Source organism: Grammomys surdaster, unplaced genomic scaffold (genome assembly GCF_004785775.1).
Source record: "Grammomys surdaster isolate TR1022 unplaced genomic scaffold, NIH_TR_1.0 63, whole genome shotgun sequence".
Lineage (NCBI taxonomy): Eukaryota > Metazoa > Chordata > Mammalia > Rodentia > Muridae > Grammomys > Grammomys surdaster.
Window position 1 is genome coordinate 12,036,839 of NW_021604565.1, and position 25,871 is coordinate 12,062,709.

Here is a 25,871-nt window from a genome sequence, read left to right on the forward strand (position 1 = left end):
GGGAGGGAGGGAGGGAGGGAGGGAGGGAGGGAGGACAATCCTGTCATTAGATGGTTGGTTGCTCAGCCCACCTCATGACATGTGATTTACCTATGCCTATATAATCAAATCACACAAAAATGGCTGAGCTACGGAGGAAGACATACTCTGACAGGAAGCAGGCAGTAACACACAAGAGAAAAGGTCAATGGCAAGTGCCACAAGGGAACTGGGTAGAGAACCAGAGGAAGGCTGGGAGGCTCTTTGGATATCCAGGAGTATCTGAGAGACTGCTTTGGTTTTATGCTTCTAGAACGTTAAGGGTGAGGCGATTCAGGAGATGCCCTGAGGACTCACATATTCTGTACATGTACAGTCACGAAGCTACAACTCCAGCCCCCATCACTAGTAGGGGTTTTGGAGCCAACTGTATGAATGTTTTCTTGGAATAAACAACCTACACTAAAAGGTGGAGGAGAAAAATTCCTTGACTCAACTTCTCAAGTTGATTCAAAATCAGAAAGGAGAGGCATACTTAGAAAGCTTATTTTGTTAACATATTATCCTGAGAGTAGAGATGGAAAAGGACACTGTAAGAATACTACAGAACATTATCCTTGCATACACACTAATCCAGATCCTTAATAAAATACTGGCAAATACAAATAATCATGATATTCAAAGGATTTTATGTAACATGATCAAATAAAATTTATTTTTCAAACTTAAAGATGATGCAACATACAAAATTTTCAACATATTGATATACTATCAACAGAATGATTGAAAAAAGCCACATGATCACTCCAACTGTTAGTAGAAAAGCCAACTGACTAAACAGTAAATTTAACAAGAGCAAGCTAGAGACCCAAGGAGCGCAGCAGGAGCGCACAGGCCTCCATGAGCACTGTGGAAGACAGGAAGCTTCGCTCCTGCCGATTCTCTTCAGCAAGGCACTGCAAGTTCTAGGCAGAGCAATGAAACAAGGAAAGACCTATAAGAAGGAAACGATCTGTGTGCACAATAAACAATAATAAAACTTAAAAACTGTAAGAATAGGTAATTTTAGCAACGTAGCAAGATGGTATTTTTTTGTAATTTCCTTTTAAGAAATGCTAACGATTTTGTATGTTTATTTTGTTCTTTTTATCTTGCTATTTATAATAACATCAAAAGAATAAAATTCTTAGGAATTAGCCAAGGGAAAGATCTATCCAGTGAGAACTAGAAAACACTACTGAGATAAATCAGAGAGGAAATGGCAACAGAAATTCATCCCATGACCACATCCACACTTCCTGCCTAGAAGTCCACAAAGCAATCTACAGATTCACCATCACCTCAAGCAAAATGACTCAGAGTCATTAGTGAAGAAACAAAGAAAAGAATCTTAAATGTAATGGAGCCAAGCTGGGTGGTGGCTCACATCTGTCACCTCAGCTAAGGGGCTGAGGCAGGGTTGCCAGAACTTCAAACCCAGCTGGGCCAGCATGGGTGACAAAGAACAGTATGAACAAACTAGAAGAGCAAAGTTCTTACTGAAGTCTTACTACTTACCCTCATGAAGAAAGCCCTACAGATGGATGGAATAGAATGCTGATCCCAGAAACAGCCCAGGTATCTCAACAAGATTATCAAAACCATTTAATGGGGAAAGAAGAATCTTTTCTAAGACCATATCAAAATATTAACTCAAATGGACCAAAGATTTAAATATAAGACTAAGTGCAAACAAATATTAGAAAAGAAAGACAGCAAAAGCTTCACAACATGGGAATTGGCAATGATTTTCTGGATATAATCAAAAGGACACACATGCAAAAGAAAAAAACAATGGGGAGCTTCATGGACTTTAATCTCTGAAATAAGAGAGTTAAAATGAAACCCCAAAATAGGAAACCTCAAGTATTTTTGTGAGAACAGTAAGGCTACTTTGTAAAACAATATGACAACTCCTTAAAAAATTTAAACAGCTACTTTTTCAATCCAGGGATTCCACTTTGAAAGCTAAAGCGAGATCTGCAGCCGAACATTACTTCCATAACTAAAAGGAAATGTAGACCTCAATGTCCAGTGACAGACTGCTGGACAAGCAAAAGGGTGTTTATGTGTAAGTGTTAGTTTCCTGCCCTAGAACAAAATAGCAGAAAATTAATACATAATAAGAAAGGTACATGCCAAGCCCAACAGCAACAAGCCAAGAGACTGCACTGGGACAAAAACGATGACATCACAAGCCAGGCATGAAAGAAGAACAAGAACCACACGGGCCCGAATGCCCTGATGATCTATGGACCGCAGGGTCTCACCTCACCGTGACCTCCCAATACCATCACCCAGATGCCCGAGTCTTCAACTCATAGACTTCAGAAGGATGCTTGTCCAAACCACGATAACACACTCGGGTGTTAGTGTGGCCTAAAACGAAAGAATTTCTGTGATACACTGCAAGGTTTTTCTTCTGTTGGCTTACAATGAGATCACTGATCTATGCCCATGGCTCTTCTACACTTCTACATGAATGGCTTACAGCCACACTCAGAAAATCGGAGGTAAGAGTGCCGTTTGTGTCTGCTCTTTATAAACTCTAGATCATGGCCCCAAATGAAGTAGCATAACTCAATGTGGCAGCTATGAAAAACATGACACTAAAAGGTTTCTGGTCCCTCCATGTGTACTCTTTGGTTGGTGGTTTAGTCCCTGGGAGCTCTGGGGGAAGAGGGGGTCTGGTTGGTTGATATTGTTGTTCTTCCTTTAGGATTGCAATTCTCTTCAGCTCCTTCAGTCCTTCCCCTAGCTCTTCCATTGAGGGCCCCGGGCTCAGTCCAATGGTTGGCTGTGAGTATCTGCATCTGTATTAGTCAGGTGCTGGCAAAGACTCTCAGAGGTCAACTAGACCAGGCTCCTGTCAGCAAGCTCCAGCTATATATATAGCAGAGGGGAGGTCCTCAGTCCTGTGGAGGCTTGATGCCCAGCAAAGGGGGATGCTAGAGGTGGGGCAGGAGTGGGGGGGGGGAGCAATCTCGTAGAGGCAAAGGGGAGGAGGATGGGATGCAGGGTTTGCAGACAGGAGACCAGGAAGGAGGATAGCATTTGAAATGTAAATAATAAAATAACCAATACAAAATTTTAAAAAAACCAATAGATTATATAAGTTCTGCAACAAAATAAGCAAACAAACAAACAAAAGGTTTCTGGTCAGCCTATCTCCACTCCTTTCAGACTGGCAACCATCCCCATCCCTGCCTTCTCCCAGGGATTCCACAACCACCACAATGGCAGATAAGGGTAGATAGATCTCATCCCTCAACAAAGACGCTTCCTTTTGCAGCACCAAGAAACAAACATTACAGAGAGCCACAACTCGTCAAACTGTAGATAACAAGTACCGGGGATCACCAGGCGAGACTGACACATCTACAGCACAGCAATGCATCTGAGAGTCAGTCAGCATCCCAGAAGAAGGGCACAAAGTCTGCTAAGAGCCGGAGACCGGAGTCAGCCTGAGACGGTGCCTTCTAGCTATGGCAGGAAACTGAACCCACGGAGTGTCAGCAGCATGGCTGGTAAACAAGACCCCAATAATTCCCACAGTTGATATCCAATGTAGACTGAGCAAATTTCACAGAGCCCCACCCCTAGATAAGGAGCTACAAGCAATTAGCAACTCCTGGGAAAGAGAGAACAAGGCTACCCCAGGGATAAGGCTACCCCAGGGACGAACCCCAGGACTGGTTATCCAACACCAAGGAGTCCGTCCTAGAAATACATACACGCATGCAAAACTAATCAGCAAGCTATATTAATATATTTATTAATTTACATATATATTATGGTTAAAGAAGAGAGGACTGTGAATTTATGGAGGGAGGGCACAGAAGGAAGAGGGAAGAGAAGGAGGGTAAAAGATGTAATTATATTCTAATTACATTTTAAAATATTAAAGGTTTCTGAACATGAAATTTAAAAAATTCAAATTCCAATGTATAAAGAATGTGAAGTATCTCTGCCAGGCTACTGACATCATGTGACCTCAGTGTAGCCTTGACTCTGAACACGTGACAGGTGTACCATACACAGCACAGACCGTCTAAACACAACGCCAATGAACACTGTCTGAAATACGGGCTCAGATTTGAGACAACTGCATCTTGTGCAATGCTTTTATTATACTAAAGAGAGTTTTGCTTCTAGAAATATAAGGATTTAGACCAGTGACTCCCAGTCTGGAGGTCACAGTCTGACATCATCTACATTCCGATTCAGGACAGCAGCAAAGTCACAGTGTGAAGGAGCAGCGAAGTAACTTTATGGTTGGGGTCACCACAACATGAGAAGCTCTACTAACGGATTACACTTCAGACTTTAATTTTACTTTTAAAGGTTACCACATTAATTATGACTTAGAATTAGGGTAGAACTTCCAACAATTCTGCCATTGGTATGACATACAGGAAGCAACGTACTTCTGACAAGACCTTTTTACTGGATCATGATCTGACTTTGCTAAAGAATTTGAAAGGTTCAACCTCATCCTATGAATCTATAGCATAGTAACAAAAGGTTTTCATGTGAAGTTTATCTGTAACAACTAAGTAAGTTTACACTCATTTAGACAACAATCTTTTTCAATAAATGTCTACTGTACTGGGCTCTACCATACAGTTATTGTTAAAAATGCTTAATGAAGAGTAATGAGAAAATTAATAGTCCCATGCTTATTAAGCTTACAAATTAGTTGAGGGTCTGGAGAGATGGCTCACCAGCCAAGAACATAAACTCCTCTTGCAGAAGACACAAGCATGGGTTCCAGCACCCACATCAGGTGGCTCATACCTCTTGTAACGCCAGCTCCAAGACCTGACTCCCTCTTCTGGCCTCCAATGGCACATGTCACAAAAGCACACATATTCACATTCTCTCTCTGTCTTTCTCTCTCTCTCTCTCTAACATGACTAAAACATTGATGGTCTACCTGCATTTGGAGTGGGTAGACCCAAAACTAACTTCATTAAGCTATTTTCCTGTCAGTAAGAACTTCCTCACACTCCTCCATGAGTCAATCTGTTCCTCTTCACTTATATCATCCTCTAATCAAAACCAATACAGTTTCTAATCCCTCAGCATCTGGACATAAGCAGGGCTTGGTTTTACACTGCGTGATACAGTATTATTTTAACAACTCATTTGAGTGTTGACAATCAAAAGAATATTTGAATAGAGTTAATGGTATGTTCCCAAAGGAGACTGCTATAGAACAATGAAAACCCAAGCAACAATGTAATTCCACGAAGCTGAATGAAGAAATCCAGATGCTGAAGCAAAGAATTCTCTGAATCTTTATATAAAGCATAAAGAAAGCAAACCCTGCCTGCATGGGCAGCAGCATATAGCTTATCCCAGTGTAACGGGCGTACTTACCTCACGTTGTCCACATGTTTCTAAACTTGGATGCTGAGTATATGAATGTGTCGTGAGCTTTGAACCTAAGATATACTGTGGTTTCTGCCTCTTTACTACATTTTAATAAAAGACGCTTGGGTTTGGTTTGATTGATTTCTTGTTGTTGTTTACTTGGGTTTTTTTTGGTTTTTAGTTTGTTGTTTTAGAACATAAATAACTTCTGTTACTCAGGAGTCTTTCAACATTTTGCTAGATGTTTAAGAATATAAAATGAAAATATATGATAAATGTGTACATTTCTAGACAGGACAGCATTCTTTACACATAGTTGTTTTAGTGTCAGCTTCTCAGACTTCCCACTGCCAAGTGGTCCAGCCTAGGTTTTTATCCTAACAATCTCAGTAACATTACATTTTAGTATATTTTAAATGAAATATCTAAAAGTTTAAGGATCACTATGTGTCTGCCAGCCCATTCATGTGTACATATATACATGAGTTGGGCACAAGCAGAGGTTTCTGTCTAGCCTCTTTCAAAAAGAAGCTGGTGTGTCACGCTGCAACAACAAAAGCTGCTTCACTTTTCATTGCTATTGTCAAAAGTCTCTATCCCCCACCCCAAAATCATTTTAAGCTGGAGGTTGGTGGCGTACAACTTCAATCCCAGCATTCAGGAGACAGAGGCAGGTGGATCTTTGTGAGCTCAAGGCTAGCCTGGTCTACAAAGTAAATTCCAGGACAACCAGGGCTGTTACATGAGGAAACAACAGTGCTCAATAGCGAGAAGAACTTGTAAGAACATGGACTATCCACCAGCTCCCCAAACACAGCTGCCCCCTGAGAGTCCAGCAAGCAGCTGACTGACACAGACATAGATTCCAACCATTGGACTGAGGTCAGAGACCCTTGTGGTTGAATTAGAAAAAAGCTGGAAGAAGCTGAGGAGGAGGGTGACCCGGTAGGAGAACCAGCAGTCTCAACTAACCTAGACCCCTAAGATTCCTCAGACACTGAGCCACCAACCAGGCAGCATACAGCAGCTGATATGAGGTCCCCAACACACATACAGCAGAGGACTGCCTGGCCTGGACTCAGTGAGAGAAGAGGCATCTAAGCCCCGAGAGACTTGAGGCCCCAGGGAGTGGGAGGCCTGACAGGGATAAGGGGAGGTAAGAGGGGTGACACAACCTCTTGGAGAGGGGGAGAGGGGGACTGTAGGAGGAGGGACTGGGAGGGGTGCAACAACTGGACAGTAAAAAAACAAAAGTAATATTTTTTAAAAAAAGAAAATAAATCAAAACAAAGAAAAGTTTTACATGATAGTGACATATTTAATTAGCAGCAGATAGGAAGCTAACATAGGAAGATGGAAACTTCAAGGTTAACTAGGCATCTCAGAGAAACAGCCTCAAAAATACTGAAATTAAAATTTTAGAAACTGATAGGGGAAGCTCAGTGGTCAAGACCATCAGTTTAATTACTAGAGAGCAGCAGGAAGCTGGGGAAGGATCATTAACCAGAAGGAGCTGTCTAGAACAGTGGTTCTCAACCTGTGGGTCGCACCTGATATCCTAAAATGAGGTCAACCTTCATCTTCCTAAGATACGTAATTTTGTTTTTAAATGTGCTTTAAATATTTTATTTATATAAAAATTATAGCTTTATCCAAACTGGCTAGATTTCAAGTGGAATCTATCCCCATTAATTAATAAAATTAAAGGTAATAATGGTGTTTCATGTCTATAAAAACTTATCAGTTCAAACAGACACTGACTCAACCATTTCAAAAAACTGACCAGTGTATTGATCGTTTTGTGTCAATCTGACACGAGCTAGCGTCATCTGTAAAGAAGGAATCTAAGTTGAGAAAAAGCCTGCACCCAGCTAGCCTATGGGCTAGCCTGTGACACATTTCCTTGATTGGCGACTGATGTGAGAGAGTCCAGCCCACTATGGGCAGTGCCACCATTGGGCTGGTAGTCCTAGGTCCTAAGAGGAAGCGGGCTGAGCAGGCCAGACAGCAGCACCCCTCCATGGCCTATGCATCAGTGCCTGCCTCCAGGGTTCTGCCCTGGCTTCCCTCAGTGAGAGACTTATAAGTTGTAATAAACCCCTTTCCTTCCCTGTGTTGATTTTTAGAATGATGTTTTATCACTGCAATAAAAACTATATAATCAGGTTATACTGAAAACTCTTGGAAGAAAAAAAAAAAAGCAAAGACAATCTGCTTCCCACAGAAGGAAATAGTGAAGATTTCAGCTCTAGGATGGAAAAGTCACAGATCAACTGTCAAACTACAGCTAATGCTTCTTTCTAATTCCTTCAAGTGGAAACTATCAGTAGGAATACTCTGTTTTATGGGTTTAACTAAGTAATTCTCAATGCAGTAGAGTTTAATTTCATTCTGACACTAAATGAATTGGCAATGTCCTTTTAAAATCATTTTGATGGCATTTTATAGTCTGTTCTAAAACACACACACACATACACACACACACACACACACACAGAGAGAGAGAGAGAGAGAGAGAGAGAGAGAGAGAGAGAGAGAGAGAGGGCATCTAAGCCATAAATGAAGCACTCAGCAATCAAGGATAGAAATAAGGCGTTTGTAGCTAAGCTAATACATTAAAAGACGGAAGTCTACATCTGGTTTCAATTTTACTATGAATTCCCTGGCAAATTTAAAAAGAATTTCATTGTACAAAAACAAAAAGATGGTTTTGATAGGCTTTAGTCCTCTGGTTACTTTTGTTTCTAGAGTCATATGATTAGTATAATAATATGATACATTTAATATGTCACTATGTATATGGTTTTGATAAAAAAAAAAGCACCACCAACTTGTCTCAAGGGCAAATGCATAAGTGATTTTAAAGTAAACAGAAATCCTTAATGTTTTTAGTCAGTAAAAGCCAATGCAAGTGAAGTTTTTAAGTTTATACAAAGTTAAGAATTTACATTTCTAAAACTGAGTCAAAGTGAACTCATCTTCATTTAATCATCGATGCATATAAAACACTGTATCAATTACTTATTACTTTTATGTACTTATTACTGTTAGCTCACAAGGATACTAAAAGTCATTGTGCTAGTGAAATCTAAAATTTTATAACAAACTCTAGTACTGTTTTACTCACAACATGATTTTGCATAGGATCTTTTTAAAATATATTTGTGTTTATGTATGTGTGAGTGTGTGAATGTACATATGTGTACAAGAGTTTGCGTATTAAGTGAAAGCATTGGATCCCCTGGAACTGAAATTACAGACAGTTGTGAACAGCCATGTGTACTGAGAACTGAACCCAGGCCCTCTGCAAGAACAAATGCTCTTAGCTGCTTTAGCCAACACTCCAGTCCCCTTGCCTAAGATCTCAAAAACTGACCTAGAGCCCACAAGACGGGTAAACCCCCTGCTGTATAAGCCTGATGGCCTGAGTTTGATGCCCAAAACACATGGTGGAAGGCAAGAACTGACTGGCAAGTTATCCTCTGACCACCATATGCTTACTACTGCATATCACCTCGACTCACTCCACATCACACACAAACAGGTATGTCGTTACACCAACAGGCCGGAATGCAATAGTATACTCCTTAAGAGGCCCTGAACGGCATCGGCTCCTGCTGGCTGACCTCCACCGTCTGTCTCTCTGCACCGTCGTCCCCATTCAGGGACACTCCACAGCTGACGTAACTAACCTGACTCTTGAAGAGTGGGCAAAGTTTATCAAGTGACCAGGAGAGGAAAAATACTATTGAATGCAAGGCTGACTGGCATAAAAATATATGAAACCACCAGCCTAAGTGCCAGCCACAGCATCAAGTTTTAAACTGTGGTACCATGAACATGAAAAAAATCTTGATAGTTACAAAAAACAAATAAAGCAAAAAAAAAACAAAAACAACAGAACTGTAGATTATCACAGCAGGCAAACTAAAACATAAAGACATGTGCTGCATATTTCCTCTAATTCCAAAAAGTGAAAATTAAAGAGACATGCCAGGAGCTGGTAAGATGGCTCATGAGTAAAGGCGCTTGCCACTGGGCCTGAAGCTCTGAGTCCAGTCCTCTGAACCCACATGGTGTTGTAATGGAGGGAGAAAAACTAATTTCCCAAAGCTATCCTCGGACTGCCACCGCATGGTATGCATATACCCAAACACATAAACAAACAAACATTTTAAATAAAGAAACACTGGACTTTAATGCCATGAGTAGGCTCTTCAGAAGAATTCACTTACTACTGAATAGAAGCAAGAGGCTCTTTGCAAAATATCAACCTTCCTGTGTCTACTGTACGAGAGGAATTTAGGAGTGCAACAGCTTTGACAACCAGTGTCACCAGGCACTGCTACCAAAATTTAGCTTTCATTATGGAAGCTATTTTTGAGAGGCTTTTTAAATTTTTTTAATTCTTGATGTATTTTAGGGAACTTTTAGCTTTTAAAAAATGCAAAAAATTGTTCATTTTGGCCAGTCTAGCACATCGAGCTCCTACTAACACATTCTGATTTCCTTATAAGGCAATCACTTCACCATCTGCAGACCATGTCCTAGTCAACCATCATAGCCACAAGGTAAGTCAACTACCACATCACAGTCCAAAGGCTGACAGTGACTGGTCAGAGAAAGGCACAGCCCATTCTGAAGCACTGAGGGGCAGGACCATCATTCTTTACTACTGGATCTCTGACAGCTAGACCCCAGGCTGTTGGCAGCCATCTTGTAGCTACGGAGGAGATGGGCAAGGCTGACATTAATATGGAGGTATCACAACAGGCAAACTCTACTCATCCTTTCAACCCTGAATCAAGCCACATACGGGACTAATTTTACGAAGAACTAACACCTGCACTTGGGAGACAGAGATAGGTAGATCTCCCACAGTTCAAGATGGTGAGTTCTAGGCCAGCCAGGTCTCTGTAGTGAGACTCTGTCTTTTAATTAATTAATTAATTAATTAATTAAAAGTATGATGTGGTTTTCTATAACTTATGACCAACAGTTGAAACTGATACACTATCTAGAAGCTAGCATGAAAGAGAGAAGTCCCTAGACAAGAGGTTTGTATGTATAAAAAAACTAACTCCAGAAATGCTAACAGTTATTCTGAATCTATAACAATATAAAAGATCTGAACTGACTCCTATTTTCTGCCTCTAACCAAAAGGAATGTAATATTTGGGGCTAGTAAAAGTGTAATAAAATTGTCTTATAAAAGATACATGAGGATTCTTTAAAGGTCTCCTTTTGGCCACTTTGCCTATTCTGGCCAAACTACATGTTTACTTCAAATTGAACTGATATTATGTTCAGATTTCATGTTAGGAATCCTTTAATGATTAAACTTCTATTATTTTTTATGACACATAATATAATCAAACAGAATAGTGACCAAAACCCTTCAAAAATAATATGTAAGCTTACATGTGAAACTTTGTCTGAATATCAGTCAGTCTTCATTTTCCAACTTTTTTATGATCCAAATTCCTCTCCCTCCCCCTTAGTTAAAAAAATATAATTGAACAAGGGCTCTTGGGTATTCAGGATAAAGAAAAGACTGGAAGACTGCAAAGCAGATCACCATTTCATATCATCCCACCCAAAAGAAGAGATCTGAGAGTATAAAGTATCCAAAGTTTCCAGCAATAAAAAGAGTTATAGGACTCTTTCAGAACAACACAAACCTTCCTCTCAGCACAAAGTGCACACGTTAGGAACATAACTAGAATACTTTAACTGTTATTACATATAAGAGGGCAAAAAGAGTTTGTCTTTCATGAAATCTGGGCTGCACATGTCTGGCAAAGAAAAAAAAGGTTAATAATCTTTCACAAAGTCCCACAGCTAGTGATCTAAAAATGAAAGCTTTCACTACTTACACCACATGTAAATACACATCTACATGCTGCCTCTAATCCCTTGATCAGCAGAGAGAGAACTGAGAGTGCACTGTGAAAACGGTCAGTGGGCAGACATTTAAAGTCCTTTCCCACATGAAAAGAGTCCTGAAAAAGAGATCACAAAACACCAGAAAAGCACTCAATATATGAGAGGTTGTAAATCCAGTATGAACTGTATCTATTACACAAAGAGAAAACACGCAACAAAGTGACTGGGCAAGGCAGACATGAATTAGACCAGTCACACGAAGGCAGATAGAAGCCCACAGAAAAGCACATTATGGAATACAAATCCACAAATACCAAAAGACATCTATTATCAGCAACAATAAAATTGTAAGGCAAACTAAATTATAATACAAATTTGGTATACTTTAAAGAAAAAACATATTTACGGAAGCCCATAAGTAATATCAATATGGTAAATACATTTTAAATGCTCTAAATCAAGTGTTCGAATCAAAGCTACTATAAACAAAGCATTGCCTCTTTTTTTTTTCAAAGCATTAATTCTAAGGCTAGTGAGATCTTTACACATTTTGAATAGCCAATGCTTGATTATACTGAAGATACACTCCTCCTGTGCCTATAAATATAACATCTTCTTTAATTAACAGTAATGCAAGTCTCCTGGTGAGTGCTAGAGCTCTATCCTTGGGCCCCTAGTCCTTTGCACATTGCTATGGAAACCTACCTGATAGGTACATTCATGAGATGACAACACTTCCTGCAGTCTACAAGGGATGGGAAGATGTTGACAATACCAATGCTTGTGAGCAGGCTTCGCTGGGCCAGAAGCTGCTCTGACAGGCCACTCATTTGGGTGTTACCTTTAAAAACATTCAATGAAGTAATCATCTCACTGCACTCAAGGCAGAAACTAAGTCACAAAGAAGTTAAAACACAGCAAGTACACAGCACAGGCATGACTTCAACCTTGGAATTCTGGTCTAGACGCCATGTGTTTGACCAGGTGTTTCTGTCCTCCAAACCTACTTTTACTTCTCATTGGCTCCATTTTTCCTTTGTAAAAAGGATCAGCTGCAGTTCTTATCCCATAGCTAGTGAATCTTATGATGACTAAATGTTGTAACATAATGTAATGTGTTTAGAAAAGGACCTGACATGTAACAAGTACTATGTAAATACTGTTTCACACTATCTACCAAGTCTCACAGTGGGCTTGAAACAACCAAGTACCACTGTTGTAAACCTAACAGATCTCACCATGCAAGACTGTCTTAATGCATCCTTTGTAATTCCAAAGATATGGTGATCAAAAAAAAAAAAAAAACAAAAAAACAAAAACAAAACCAAAAGCAAAGAAAACTGGACTTTCTAATTATTTCCTTTACAAAATAATAAATCTACCACAAGCCTCCAGGAAAAAGCACACACACACACTTGAATTTCTTGACTCTTCAGTTTAGAATTTCCTGTCCACTAGCCCATATCCCTAACCAGTCTAGCATCATAGAAACACTTCATTCTGGTAAAAACAGATTCTAAAAGGTTCTTTAACAGAACAAACTGAATGTTGCCTAAGTTTTAAGACACAAAATTTAACTGGTAATTATCATCCGCACGGCTGGGTACTGGGTACTGTGATAAAGTTCAACTAGGCGGCAAATAAGTTATAGAGACTGGAAACCCCACAGGTATCCCTACAAGGAATAGTGCTCCTCAACATATAAGTCTGCTTCTCATCTTCTGCCTTAACCTTTTTGTACAAACCCAACTGTGTAATTCTGGTGACACTTCTCAAAGGTTGAGAAGAAGAACTGCTAGAAAAATCCTAGAATATACGTGTTCACCTGTAAGAGATTAACAACTCACTCACTCTTCAGAGTACTTCTGTGTAGGCTGGAGGCTCACCAGTTAACAGTGGCCTTTGCTCTTCCAAAGACCTGAGTTCAGTTTCTGGCACCCACACAAAAGCTAACAAACATTTATAACTCCAGTTCCAAGAGAACTAACTCCCTCTTCTGGCCTCCACAGGTACTCACATGACATACGTACATACATGTAGGCAGAACACTCATATATATAAAATGAAAAAATAGATTTTTTTTTAATGATAGCCATTTAAACTCCTGAATTTGAAAGTATGAAAGTAGATTGGGCATGCAGCTAACACAGATATGCAGGAGGGTGTGGACACAACAACACTGATTCTGGTGCAAAACCAAACCTGAACTCCATGCATTGAGCATGGAAGACATAAAGACAGAGGAGACAGGAAGCAAGGGTAGAGAACGGGAAGTGAGAAAGGAGAGTCAAGGGCAAGGAGGGGCCGAAGAGAGGGGAGGGACGGAGGAAGGGGTCAAGTTAGCAAACTAGATGACTCGCAAAACTAAAAGTAAATAAAAACAAAACTATCTTCACAGCAATTTGAAAATCATGCATGTTTCAGTATCACCATGCCATGGGAATGAAATAATAAAAATAATAAGTCTATACATCCTATATATGTATCAACTGGATTAAACACATCATCATCTAACGAAGGAAGCCAAAAAATATATCAAAAAGCTTTTCCAAAGGTGAGGAAAGACAACTGTTTATGCTGAAAGAATAGAGTGTGTCCTGAGCATAACTACTAAAGAGGGTTTGAACTGAGTCCAGTCTTCTTCTTATACACTTTGTTCCTTGTGAAATATCTGAAACATAAGAATAGTTTTTTTAAAATGCCCCAAAATGTTCAGGGGCGACGAGAGCCACAGGTAAGTAAGGCGCTGACAGACACGAAGTCATATAACACCACCAAATGTCTGATAATGATAGAACCAAGTCTCTCAATTTTTTAAAAAAAATTATATTTTATTTAAAATTCTTCATAGGCTACCAGCTACATATAAAAACAAATAAATTAAAGATAGTTTCAGATATACAAAAACTCAAATAGCAGAATTATGTTTCATAAAGAAGACAGTTTGCTTAGAATAAAAAGCAAGGAGGAAACAGGAAAGATGTGAGAAAACTGTAGCACTAACCCAGGAGTCCAGTGGAAAGAAAGCACACGGTTGCAGCTGTACAGCAGACCTAAAAGGCAACTAGTCTGCATAAGAACAAGACATCAGGAGGATCCAAGAGACTCCTCAAGAAAGGGCACACATCTGAAAACAGGAACAGTAGGCAGCACACAGGAAGACATTAGAAAACCACAAAGAGACATGGCTGCTTTGGTCACCATGAGAAAACAAGTGGGAAAATCTCCAGCAAAAACAAATGTAACGAGACCATAATCCTCACACAGACCCATCAAACATGGCAATGGTCCTAAGGAACTGATTAAGAAAAAGAAAAGCCATCTAAAACAGATGCTAAGAGCATCCTCCTTGGGTAAGCGAGGGGTTACACCAGACTTTAGAAATGAAAACAGAATTCAAGGCTGAGCTATTTACTTCCTCACCCGAGCTATTCACTGCCCTCCCTCAACTGAACCTTTGGTCACTAAGTCTCCCATTTTTTAAGTATTTACAGAGCATCTTACTTGCTAAGCGCTGTTCAAAAGCTAGAGATAAAGCAACAACCAAAATGAGCCATGAAGTGTGCTCTGTTAAATGGAGGATCAATGTCTGCTACTCTCTTAAGAATCTGCTAAGCAACTAGTTTTCTCCTAATTGTATTAATCTAAATATTTCTCCCTTTCTCTTTAACAATTCTTAACTCTTTACAGAATTGCATTTATCTTCTTACACTACCATCTAAGATGTAAAGAATATAAAAAGCATTTATTAATATTATTTACATCATTCTTCCATCAACTGACATGTAAATAAATCTGTCACACATGCAAAGAACTCTAGTGTTATTGTCACTTAACAGATGAGGAAGCTGAAATTCTTTTTAATTATGTTTTCCCCCAGACCATTAGTCTAGTTCATAGAAAAATTAAAACTTAAATTCAGTATGCTGAACGTCTGTGTTGAGTGCAAACAAGCTGCCAAAATAAAACTTAACCCAGAGAAGAAGAGAACAGCATTGGGCAACTGCTTAAAATGTTTGCAAGTACAGGACAAGCACCTAAGATACAAACTTTCTTCCACATGTCAATGCATAGCTTTATAATTAATTACATATGGGTCAGTTTGAAAACTTCTAACCCAAACTATAGCTTATCTTTAAAAAGCTTCAATTTCATAGCAATAAACAATGGTTAAGATGCGTAAATGTTTAGAAATGCTAAACATTTATATACTTTATATAACTTTACATGTAAAGTTACTTTATATATACTTTATATAACTGCTTATTTTTAGATTCCTTCAAAAGGAACTTTCTAATATTAATTCCATAAATATATTAGTTACTGTTTTTAATGAGTTTAGTAGTAGTAGTAATAATAATAATAATGTTTATTTTAACTTGCACTTACAACACAACTCATTTAATGAACCAAAGGAGGTCTAGAAAGGTATGTTTAAACAGAAACAAAGAGTTATACACAAAAACATTACATTCTAACAGTCAGAAAGCCACTACAACACATCCTGGTATTATTTCACATAAACAAATGTTACCAGTAAGCCGTTTTTGGTGCACGTTCTTTGATATATAGCCATATTTACTCAATGATTTGCATTATTAACAGAAAAATGTAATAGTCATGAAAATTTTAAGTTATCCTTATAACACCAAATATATGAGTAGTTATTTTATCACAAGATGAGTAGCCAACTGATCCTGTCAATTAAATGAGCATTTACTAAAGACTTGCTAGATGAGAGTAGCTCTTCTAGGGACTTAGAATATTTCCTAAAGAGTATGTTAAAACTCCTAGGAAAGGCAGCCATAACTACTCATCTCACAAACATGAGAAAAGAGTAATTATGTGACTTCAAAGATATGAAAAGACAGCTGGGCTATCTAAAGAAAAGGTTGCCAAATTTACTAAATAAGTATGATACTAGAATTTTGGGATGTGTTTGTGAATCTAACCTCAAAATTTGGAAATTTAAGCCCTATGTACAGCCCCCAACCCCAATATTTAAAAGCCAAAGGATTCAAAGAATGCTGAGCAGTGACGTGTGTAGTACAGGACCCAGACAAGATGTGCCACTGCTAGGGTACAGGAGTGCCACCTTCATCCCATCCTCCTTCTCACTGCTACCAGCTTCCACAGTCACCACATTACCATGACGACCTTGGCCTGCCTGAGTCAGCTGTCAATACTTAAATGGATAATTCCCACCCTTTAACCCCAATTCATCCATCCTCAGTTATAATCACTGAGATAGGCCTAATTAACCCCAAGCTTAATTCTGTGCTTTGATCTTTTCTTCGATGGTTCACAAGGAAAAAGTGCACATCAACAATCAGGTAACTCATAACATTTAAAAAGAAATGTGAAGCAAACTGTCAAGCATGTCCTGTAAATTTATCAAAGGGCCAAGAACGGCAGCAAAGGCAAAGGATGGCACTAAAGGACTCTAAACTAGACTCAGCTGGCTTGCCTACTACTCAGAAGCAGGCAGAACAACAGCTGCAATGTATTGGCAGGTATCCTTCATTGTGCCCCTTCAAAAACAAGGATGCTACAACAGCAGTTCTCAAATTGCGGGTCCTTTTGGAGTCAAACAACCCTTTCACAAAGGTCAAAACTCAGACATCCTACTGACCAGATATTTACATTATAATTCATAACAGTAGCAAAACTACAGTTATGAAGTTTGAACAGAAATGAATGTATGGTTTGGGGTCACCACCGCATGAGGAAGTGTCTATTAAAGAGTTTCAGCAGTAGGAAGGTTGAGAACCACTATTACTAGAAAATTTAATCCACTTAATCAATAGGTTACTATATAAACACAAACTGCCTAGGGAATAAAAGATTAATTTCAAATAAGTCAACTTTTGTTGTTGTTTGGTTGATTGGTTGCTGACATTGCTTGCTATGAAGCATGGCCTGACCTCAAACTCAGAATTCTCCTACCTTACCTTCCTGCATATTAGAACTATAAGAATTGGAAAAAAGAGATGGAATTTTAAGCCAGGTATTTCTAGATGAAAATTATGCAAATTCACCACACCATGAAATTGAGAAGAACACTGAAAGGCTTAGGAGACAATGTAACATTTGAGTTCAATTCTAACAACCTGCTTGAATAAACAAGCACAAGTCCCCTGGTGTATGACAAAACAGCAGCAAATTATAAACATGCAGGAGGGAGGCAAAATACAAGTGGTGTTTGTGCTATAGCCTAGAAAAACACAAACTGGAAATCTACAGCTGCGGGTGGGGGAAGGGGGATCTCTGGGAAGTGCTAAAGACCTGGCATTAGGGAGGCTCCCAGGAATAGAAAGATAAGGACACAAACCCACACACAAAACTTTGACCTAACATTTGTCCTGTCTAAAAGAAATACAAGGACAAAGATGGAGCGGAGTCTGAGGGATAACCGGCCCAACTTGAGACCCAGTCCAAGGCCAAGCACCAATCCCTGACACTACTAATGATCCTCTGTTAGACTTGCAGACTAACAATAACTGTCCTCTGAGAAGCTCCACCCAGCAGCTGACTGAAACAGATGCAGACTCACTGTCAAACATTAGACTGAGGTCAGGGACTCCTTAAGGGAAAAAATGGGGAAAGGATTGAAGAAGACAGGAACTTCATAGGAAGAAAGAGCAACAGACTCAACTAACCTGGACCCTTGGGTGCTCTCAGAGACTGAGCCACCAACCAAAGACTGAACTGAGACATACCTCACACACATACGCATATTCAGCTCAGTCTTGGTTCCCCAACAACTGGAGGGGTGGGGCATCCCTAAAGCTGTTGTCTGTCTGGAATCTGTTCCCCAACAGGCAGCCTTGTCTGGCCTCAGTGGGAGAGAAGATAAGTAATCCTGCAAAGACTAGGGATATGGGTTTGGAGGCTGGGGTGAGGAGAATTCCATCCTCTCAGAGAAGAAGGGGAGGGGGATGGGGGAAGGACTCAGAGAGGGGGGCAGCAATTGGGATGTTAAATAAATAAATGAAACAAAGAAAAAAAGAAGGCATATAACCTAAATTAGGTTTGCTTCTTCTTGTGCTTTTCGTTTTAAATTTTTGAAGAAACACCTGATTAAAATTTTAAATCAATGATTTTGATTTAAAAAATAAGCACAGCGCCACAAATACCTTTTAAAAGTACCTCAAAAGTCACCACTGTGCAACAAGCAACAACAAAAAATACAAGCTCTACTGTCAACTTGTTAACAAAAACTCAGATCTGTTTTCTCCTTTTTCTTTTTACAGTAAGAAGTGCTTATTTTGATGGCAGGAGTACAATATTAAACAATGGTCAAAGGAAAATGGAAACATAATATTCTTGGCATGTAAACAAATATAATTTTCTTATACACTATCTTTTCAAATTAATAAAAGATTCACAACCATATAAAAAGCATAAACCTATATGTGACCTGAAAAATAAAAGCCAAGTAATTTACAGACATAAACATGTATCTAAGATGAAGACTTTAACATAATGTATTGTAATGTAAGGAATGCATGTATTCTTTCCCCTCCACTCTGGCCACGCCCTCTCCACTCCCTGTCCCTCCCACACTATCAACTTCTCAAATGCATGACCTCTTCTTCTATAACTATTACTGTTATAAACACACACACACACACACACACACACACACACACACATTTCTTCTTTATGATGAGAGAAAACAGATATGAAGTCAGTCAAGATGAAGACATAGAAGATCTTGCCTTCCTATTCCTCTGAGTTAGGTTACTACTAAAATGGCTGTAATCCATACAGTACATATAAAACCTTTACACCAAACTGCATAAAAATATTTATCTGTGAGTCTATATGAACACCAACAAGACCTGATTCTCAGAATACATTTTACATTTACATTCACAATTCTAAGATAACCACAAAAAAGAAAATTCAATGATCATGCATTAGTGTTCAGATTTATAAAGGTTAAAACAGAAATGAAGTTTTACATCCACATGCTATACTTTTTATATGCACTTTTGTGAATATAAACATAGGAAAAGCCATTTCAAAGGCATTATCAGACAAACATGCGTGACAAGTCAACTGAATAAACCAGACGAAACCGACACTCACAACAGACCTAAAATGTAAGATATGGACTTCTTGGGTCAAGATTAAACGTCTAAAATTATTAAAAGATTACAAAGAAGAGGCCAGAGTGATGGTAGGACAGTTGAGAACACTGGCTGCTCTTGCAGGCCTGGTTCTCAGCACCCATGCTGCTGCATACAACCTCTGTAACTTCAGTCCCAAGGAATCTGACAATGCCCTCTGGCCTCTCCAGGCATGAGGCACACACACAGTACACATACATACAATCAGGCAAACACTCGTGTGTGTGTGTGTGTGTGTGTGTGTGTTTAGTGTATAATAAAAATAAAAATATATAATAAAAACAAATCTTTTTTTAAAAAGCTATTTTTAAAGATAAAAAAGGAAAGAGTATTGCATTAAGCAATACAAAGAATCAAACTGAACTTTATTTATTAGTTCAATTAAAAGAAGGGCACCTGGTACAAAGTAAACAAATATTTGGTAAAAAAAAAAAAAAAAACAACAAGATATAGGCTCAGAGGGGAACCAAATGCAAAGTGGACTGCGTATACAATCACAAATTCTGATAATATGCACAGAGTACTCCTACATATCACCAGAAACCAACTAAAAACAGAAGCAGGAAGAGGCGCCACTCACATAGGGGTGGGTGTGGGGAGAGCCCTAGAAGCAAAAGCAAATGTTTCAAAATCTAGGAGGGCATTTAAAGATAGAAGCAAAGAAATGAGTCTTCTGAGAACTGACTACAAAGATACTCTATGAGTAGCAAAATGACAATTGACCCAAATTAACTTAGAAGTTAAAAAAGAGAATTAAGGTATCAGGTGTTCCTCCGATTTAGAAGCTAGCTTTACTAAAGAAATAGTCCCATCATCAGAGTGGCTAGAGGAGAGGCTGGGCAGAGCCATGTGCACTCAGGCTCAGCAGCACAGGCTTAGGATCAGGTAGAACTGTGTCACAACAAATAAACTTCTACCAGGAAAAAAAAAATGGAGCCCTTCCCCAAATCACACACAAAGGCGAATGCCAGGTAGGTAGTTGCAAGGCTGCCACAGCGAGCCTGGAGGACCCATTAGGAAAGGTTCTACTGTGCTGCATGCCAGATAAACCACACCACTCTGCTGCCAAAAGAAGTAAACCATCTTGAAAAACAGACCACTTGATACTAGCCAAGTACAGAAGCAGCATCTTGTTTCGGAGAAAAGGAAGCCACATAAGCCCAACAAAAAGAGCAGCTTTTCTCAAAGGATGCCTATAAAACTAGGAACAAAGTCCAAGAAGCCAAGGAAAAACACAAATGTTGAATGGTGAGGACCAAGATTAGAATCTCAAACCTACCAAGAAGCCATTGAGCCCTATAGCCTAGATATAAAGGCAGGCTAAAGCCAGATTCAAATTATCTCTGATCCAGATTGGATTAAAGTGGTCCAGAATTGGTACCTGCCAGAATCAAGCAAAAAGCTTTTGGTGGAAGAAGACAAATATTCAGAGACTCAAATCATCTCTATTATTTTTCAGTTAGTTAGTTAGTTAGTTAGTTACTTAGTTACTTAGTTTAGTTAGTTAGTTTCTGCTGCTATTACCAGGATTAAGTCTGTGGCTCCATGCAGGCTGGTCAAGCACCTACCATTGAGCTACATCCCTCAGTTCCTTTTTTTTTTTTTTTTCTTTTTTAAAGACAGGAACTTACTACATAAACTTGGCTGACCTGGAATTCAGAATGTAGACCAGGCTAGAATTCACACAGCCTGCTCTGTCTCCCAAGTGCTGGAATCAGAGAGACTATTTCAAAGATAACCAGGCACAGACCAAAACCATGAAAATAATAAGAAAATTGAAAGAAAATAATGATCACAGAAACAGACTCAATAGACTGTGATACAGAGATGGGGGAGGAAGGGAAGAAAGGGGAAATAGCTAAACTAAAATGTAGACAATGGACTTCAGAAGGGCAGAGGGAGACTGCAACAAGCACTGTGTATGTCAGAGAAGCTCGCAGGTTTCCAACACTGACCACAAGTATGAAGCTGTAGAAAGAGGACAGGTTGGGTGAACTGGTGGCGGGAAAACAACTGCACAGCATAATGAGACTCCAGCATCACCAAAATCAGAAAGAAAGAAAGCTATACTAACTACATCAAAAGGCGGAACAAATACCAAAATACAGGTTGCCCCATCCATATACATCTTTACATACATACATACATACATACATACACTATGTACATTATACAAAGCTTCTAAAAGCCAAAGGTTGAATTGTAAAAATAAGAGATTATTTTCAAAGAAGCAACAACAAAACTTAGTGGGAGAGACAAAGGAAGTAAATACTTATACAATGGCATCTTCTAACCCCAACACTGACAACCAAAATTCACGGAAACAAAGTGGAGGAGGGCTTTGGGTGCAGCTCAGTAGTGGAACTTCTATAGCATGCATGAATGCATGAGTCACTGCATTTCATAGAAAAAAAATAGCAATCTATATTTTTTTAAAAAGTAAAAAAAAAAAAAATCCTAAGACTTTATTGCCATCTTATACATTTAAAAAAAAAAGTTCTGCATGCATGCAACTGGGAAATGTGGAGAGAAATAAAGAGCCGTTAAAGCAAAATTATAGAGAATACATATATTATACATTTTATATATTATATATACAATACATATTTATGCACAAAGAATTAAACAACAAAGCATACAACAAGAAGCAGCACAGCCCGTAAACACTGAGGTAGCCACATTTTTGGGAAAGCATTGTTTCATGTCCATGGAAACGACTACTAGAGTCAATCCGGTGTGGGGGGAGGGAGGGTCAGTTCCCAACAACTCAAATAAGAAATGAAATCCTTATGCTGACAATCTCCAAAACAATGTTAGTCCTGCTAGATAAACAAAGAGAATAGCCTTGTACTAGAAAACAGGTCCTCTAATGCTCTGAGAACTCACACAAACTGCCAATGAGGTAACAAGCAAAGAAAATACCCAACGGCTCCATCCATGTCTTGTGCCACTCCTGGCCTTTTTCATGTATAGATATAAAGTGCTCTGTGAAGACAGCAACTGGGCTGTTCCTCATTCAGGAGTCATAGCATGCCAAAGGACTGTCTCCTTACAAAGAATATAGAGGAACAGAACCCCTCCCAGGCTAAATGGTGACACCAACTCCTCAGGACTGAATTCACATCCAAGTGTATCTATAAAAACTGTAGATACTTTCACAGTTTGTAATTACTGGTACGAGGAAGAAAGTTCTTGAATCAACTACCTACTCTGTGCTCGCAATGGTTAACATTACCATTTTAAAACCATGAAAATAGATGTTTAAAGTTTTCTATTTCCTACACTTCTACTCCATCTCTTATTTGATAGTTTTAAATGCCAAATGAAGTGAGGTCAGCCCTGAACAATTTTATAACACTTCTCTAACTGGGGTGTAGTTATTCTCAATTGTTGTGCCACTCAGGAGTCATCTGATTTACACAAGTACTAGTTAAGAACAATAGAAATTTCAAGATACTAATTAAAATGTCACAGATGATTTAATCTGTCAAGACAGGGATTATTTAAACTCTGTCTTACTTCCTTTTAAAGAAATCCTATTTACTTTATTTTCTCCGCAGGGAAAAAAAAAAAGAATAAATGTCCAAGTATTTTACCAATCAAACTTCAAAATGACTCTGGTTAACCACAAATTGATTCAAGTAGCTATGTGCTTCTTCTGAATTTATGTTACCAAGACATGTTTGACAGCATAAGTAACGTCATTTAGAAACTGAATTAAAAGTCATTCACTGAGAGTTCTTCTTACCACTTACATGAAAAGGCCACTGAGACTTAGAGGGACTGATGAACAGTTCTTCTATTTAGGCTACAAACCAGCCAGCACATCTTTTAGTAAGTAGGCACTTCCCTAACCTCATTTCACACTTGTGTGCTTGTGTGCTTGTGTGCATGTTTGTGTACATGGACACTTGAGAAAAAAATCAATTACTTTTCAAAAATTCAGAAATGTAACTTCAACTATTTGCCAGCTATAGATGGTAATACAAAAAAATTAAGAGGAGGAAAGGTCATGAATGTCATGAAGTTTAAATAGAATTCTAGTCTCACTTCCTGAGTGCAGGTAACTAAGCAGATGCACTGACTGAAAGAGGACCTAGCAGAGCCTGGCACGCCTTGGGAAGAAGCGCCTTCACTCAACGTCCTCCCTACACATCTCCTGTTGCACACTAATGTTTTCTTTGTAACAAGTACGACTAGTCAGATTCTACAGTGGAACCTTTAAAATGAGATTAACAAAGCCATTTTAAATACTTACTGTCTTGTTTCGTAATCTAATTATGTCTGACACAGAGCCTGCTCCACAGTACTCCATGACAATCCAGAGGTCTGTGTTCTTAAAGTAGCTGCCGTAGTACTTCACAACGTAAGGACTGAAGGAAAAGAAAGACAGGGATGTTTAGTTCATTCGCAAAGAAAAGTTTTTTCTTAATCCCAATATATTCTCAGCATTTCATATGTTTCAACAAACCAATCTATGAGTAAACTTCTGTTTCCATTAAATAGTTTGTAGGTAGAGTTCAGCAACTGTGTACAATTAGGTTTTACTTCATGGATGAAAATTTAACAAGATTACAAGCCAGAGGGGGCCCAAGTGTTTTGACTGATTCCCAAAGATAATAATGCTTTATTTCAGCAAGGCATTTACTATGTAATATTAGAAACAAATGGAAGTAGTTTCCTTTAACAAAAATATTTTAAATATAACTATTCTAAATGATTTTTCATGTTCAACTTCAAAATAATGTATATTTCAATGAAGGCAAGTGGGATTTCTTTCACTCATGTGCCCTTTGTAGGTTCTTGAGAAAAACGATTATTTATACACACAGCACATAATCAATTCACACTATTAACATAAGCAATTAACACTATTAACATAATCAATTCACACTATTAACATAATCTATTCACACTATTAACATAAGCAATTAACACTATTAACATAATCAATTAATACTATTAACAATTAATCAATTAATACTAGTAACATAATCAATTAACACTAGTAACATAATCAATTAACTCTAGTAACATAATCAATTAACACTATTAACAATTAATCAATCAATACTAGTAACATAATCAATTAATACTAGTAACATAATCAATTAACACTATTAACAATTAATCAATCAATACTAGTAACATAATCAATTAATACTAGTAACATAATCAATTAACACCATTAATTTAGTGCAGCTCTTAACTGACAGTTTAAGTCTTCCAGAGATAAATGAGCTGTGTTTATAACCAAGCTGTTTTCCAAAAAGCTTAAATGACAAAAAGAACTGTATTGCCATTATTGATTACTAATATGCTACATACGAGTAGTGCATAAAATATCTCCCCTAACTGAGAAGAGGTAAAGTATCATAATCACAGAATACACAAGGATTAAACTACAAGACAGCATAAACTATGCTGCACACAACTTTTATATAAACTCAAAAGAGACTTCAGCATGGTGGGACAGTCAGAGAGAACACAACTGAGAGGAGTTAGTGTGAGTAAAACTGTTTCTAAATTACTCCAGAGGCTGGAACAATGGCTTGGTGGTTAAGAGAACTGGCTGTTCTTTCAGAGGACCCAGGTTCAATCCCCAGCATAAACATGGTGGCTCACAACCATCTGTGACTTAGGTTCGATGAGATCTGATGCCTCTTCTGGCACCACAGGCACCAGGCACGAATACAGTGCTGCACAGACATTTGTGAAAGCAAAACAGCCATACATATGAAATAAGATAAATAAATCTAAAAACATCTTAGAGAGAGAAGAGAATTTAAAAATAAACACGCATGAGTAAGACAACCAGAAAAAAACATAGTTGTTTAAAGACAACTTGTTTATAGGATACATCTAGTCACGGCTTTATCAAAGGACAGTTACATTACTAGGCATCAGTGTCAGATAAAGGAAATACAATAACAGATCTATTTTAAAGGATTACAGGGCCAACAAGATGGCTCCGCAGGTAAAGACTTTACCTCCAAGCCTAACGTCCTGCATTCAACCTCCAGGACCTACATGACTGAGACCCAATTCTTTCTCTTCTACTGCCACATGTACACTTGAGAAATACACCCAAATACATAATGCTAATATTACAGAAGAACACAGGAAGGAATTCTAAGGGCAGAGACACAGCTCAGTGGTTGGAGCACGTGCTGCTACTGCACTGGATCTGAGTTCAGGTCCTGGAGCAACCTGTGAGCCAACATCTGACCTCTGCAGATGATTTAAAAATAAACACACTGCGCAGACACCTGCGCCCACACAAACACTGCGCAGACACCTGCGCCCACACTCACACTGCACAGACACCTGCGCCCACACTCACATTGCACAGACACCTGCACCCACACTCACACTGCGCACAGACACCTGTGCCCACACTCACACTGCACACAGACACCTGCACCCACACTCACACCGCACAGACACCTGCACCCA

The 25,871-nt window shown here is 38.7% G+C and overlaps 1 protein-coding gene across 2 annotated transcripts in view; it reads right to left on the reverse strand.

The window, feature by feature from the left end:
• Positions 1 to 25,871, reverse strand: part of Stk3 (serine/threonine kinase 3) — a 242,458-nt gene that overhangs the window by 176,739 nt on the left and 39,848 nt on the right. For both annotated transcript variants that reach the window (XM_028766083.1, XM_028766090.1), the window contains exon 4: positions 23,674 to 23,788. In XM_028766083.1, the coding sequence (XP_028621916.1) occupies positions 23,674 to 23,788 (115 nt within the window). The remainder of the gene's footprint in view (positions 1 to 23,673; positions 23,789 to 25,871) is intronic.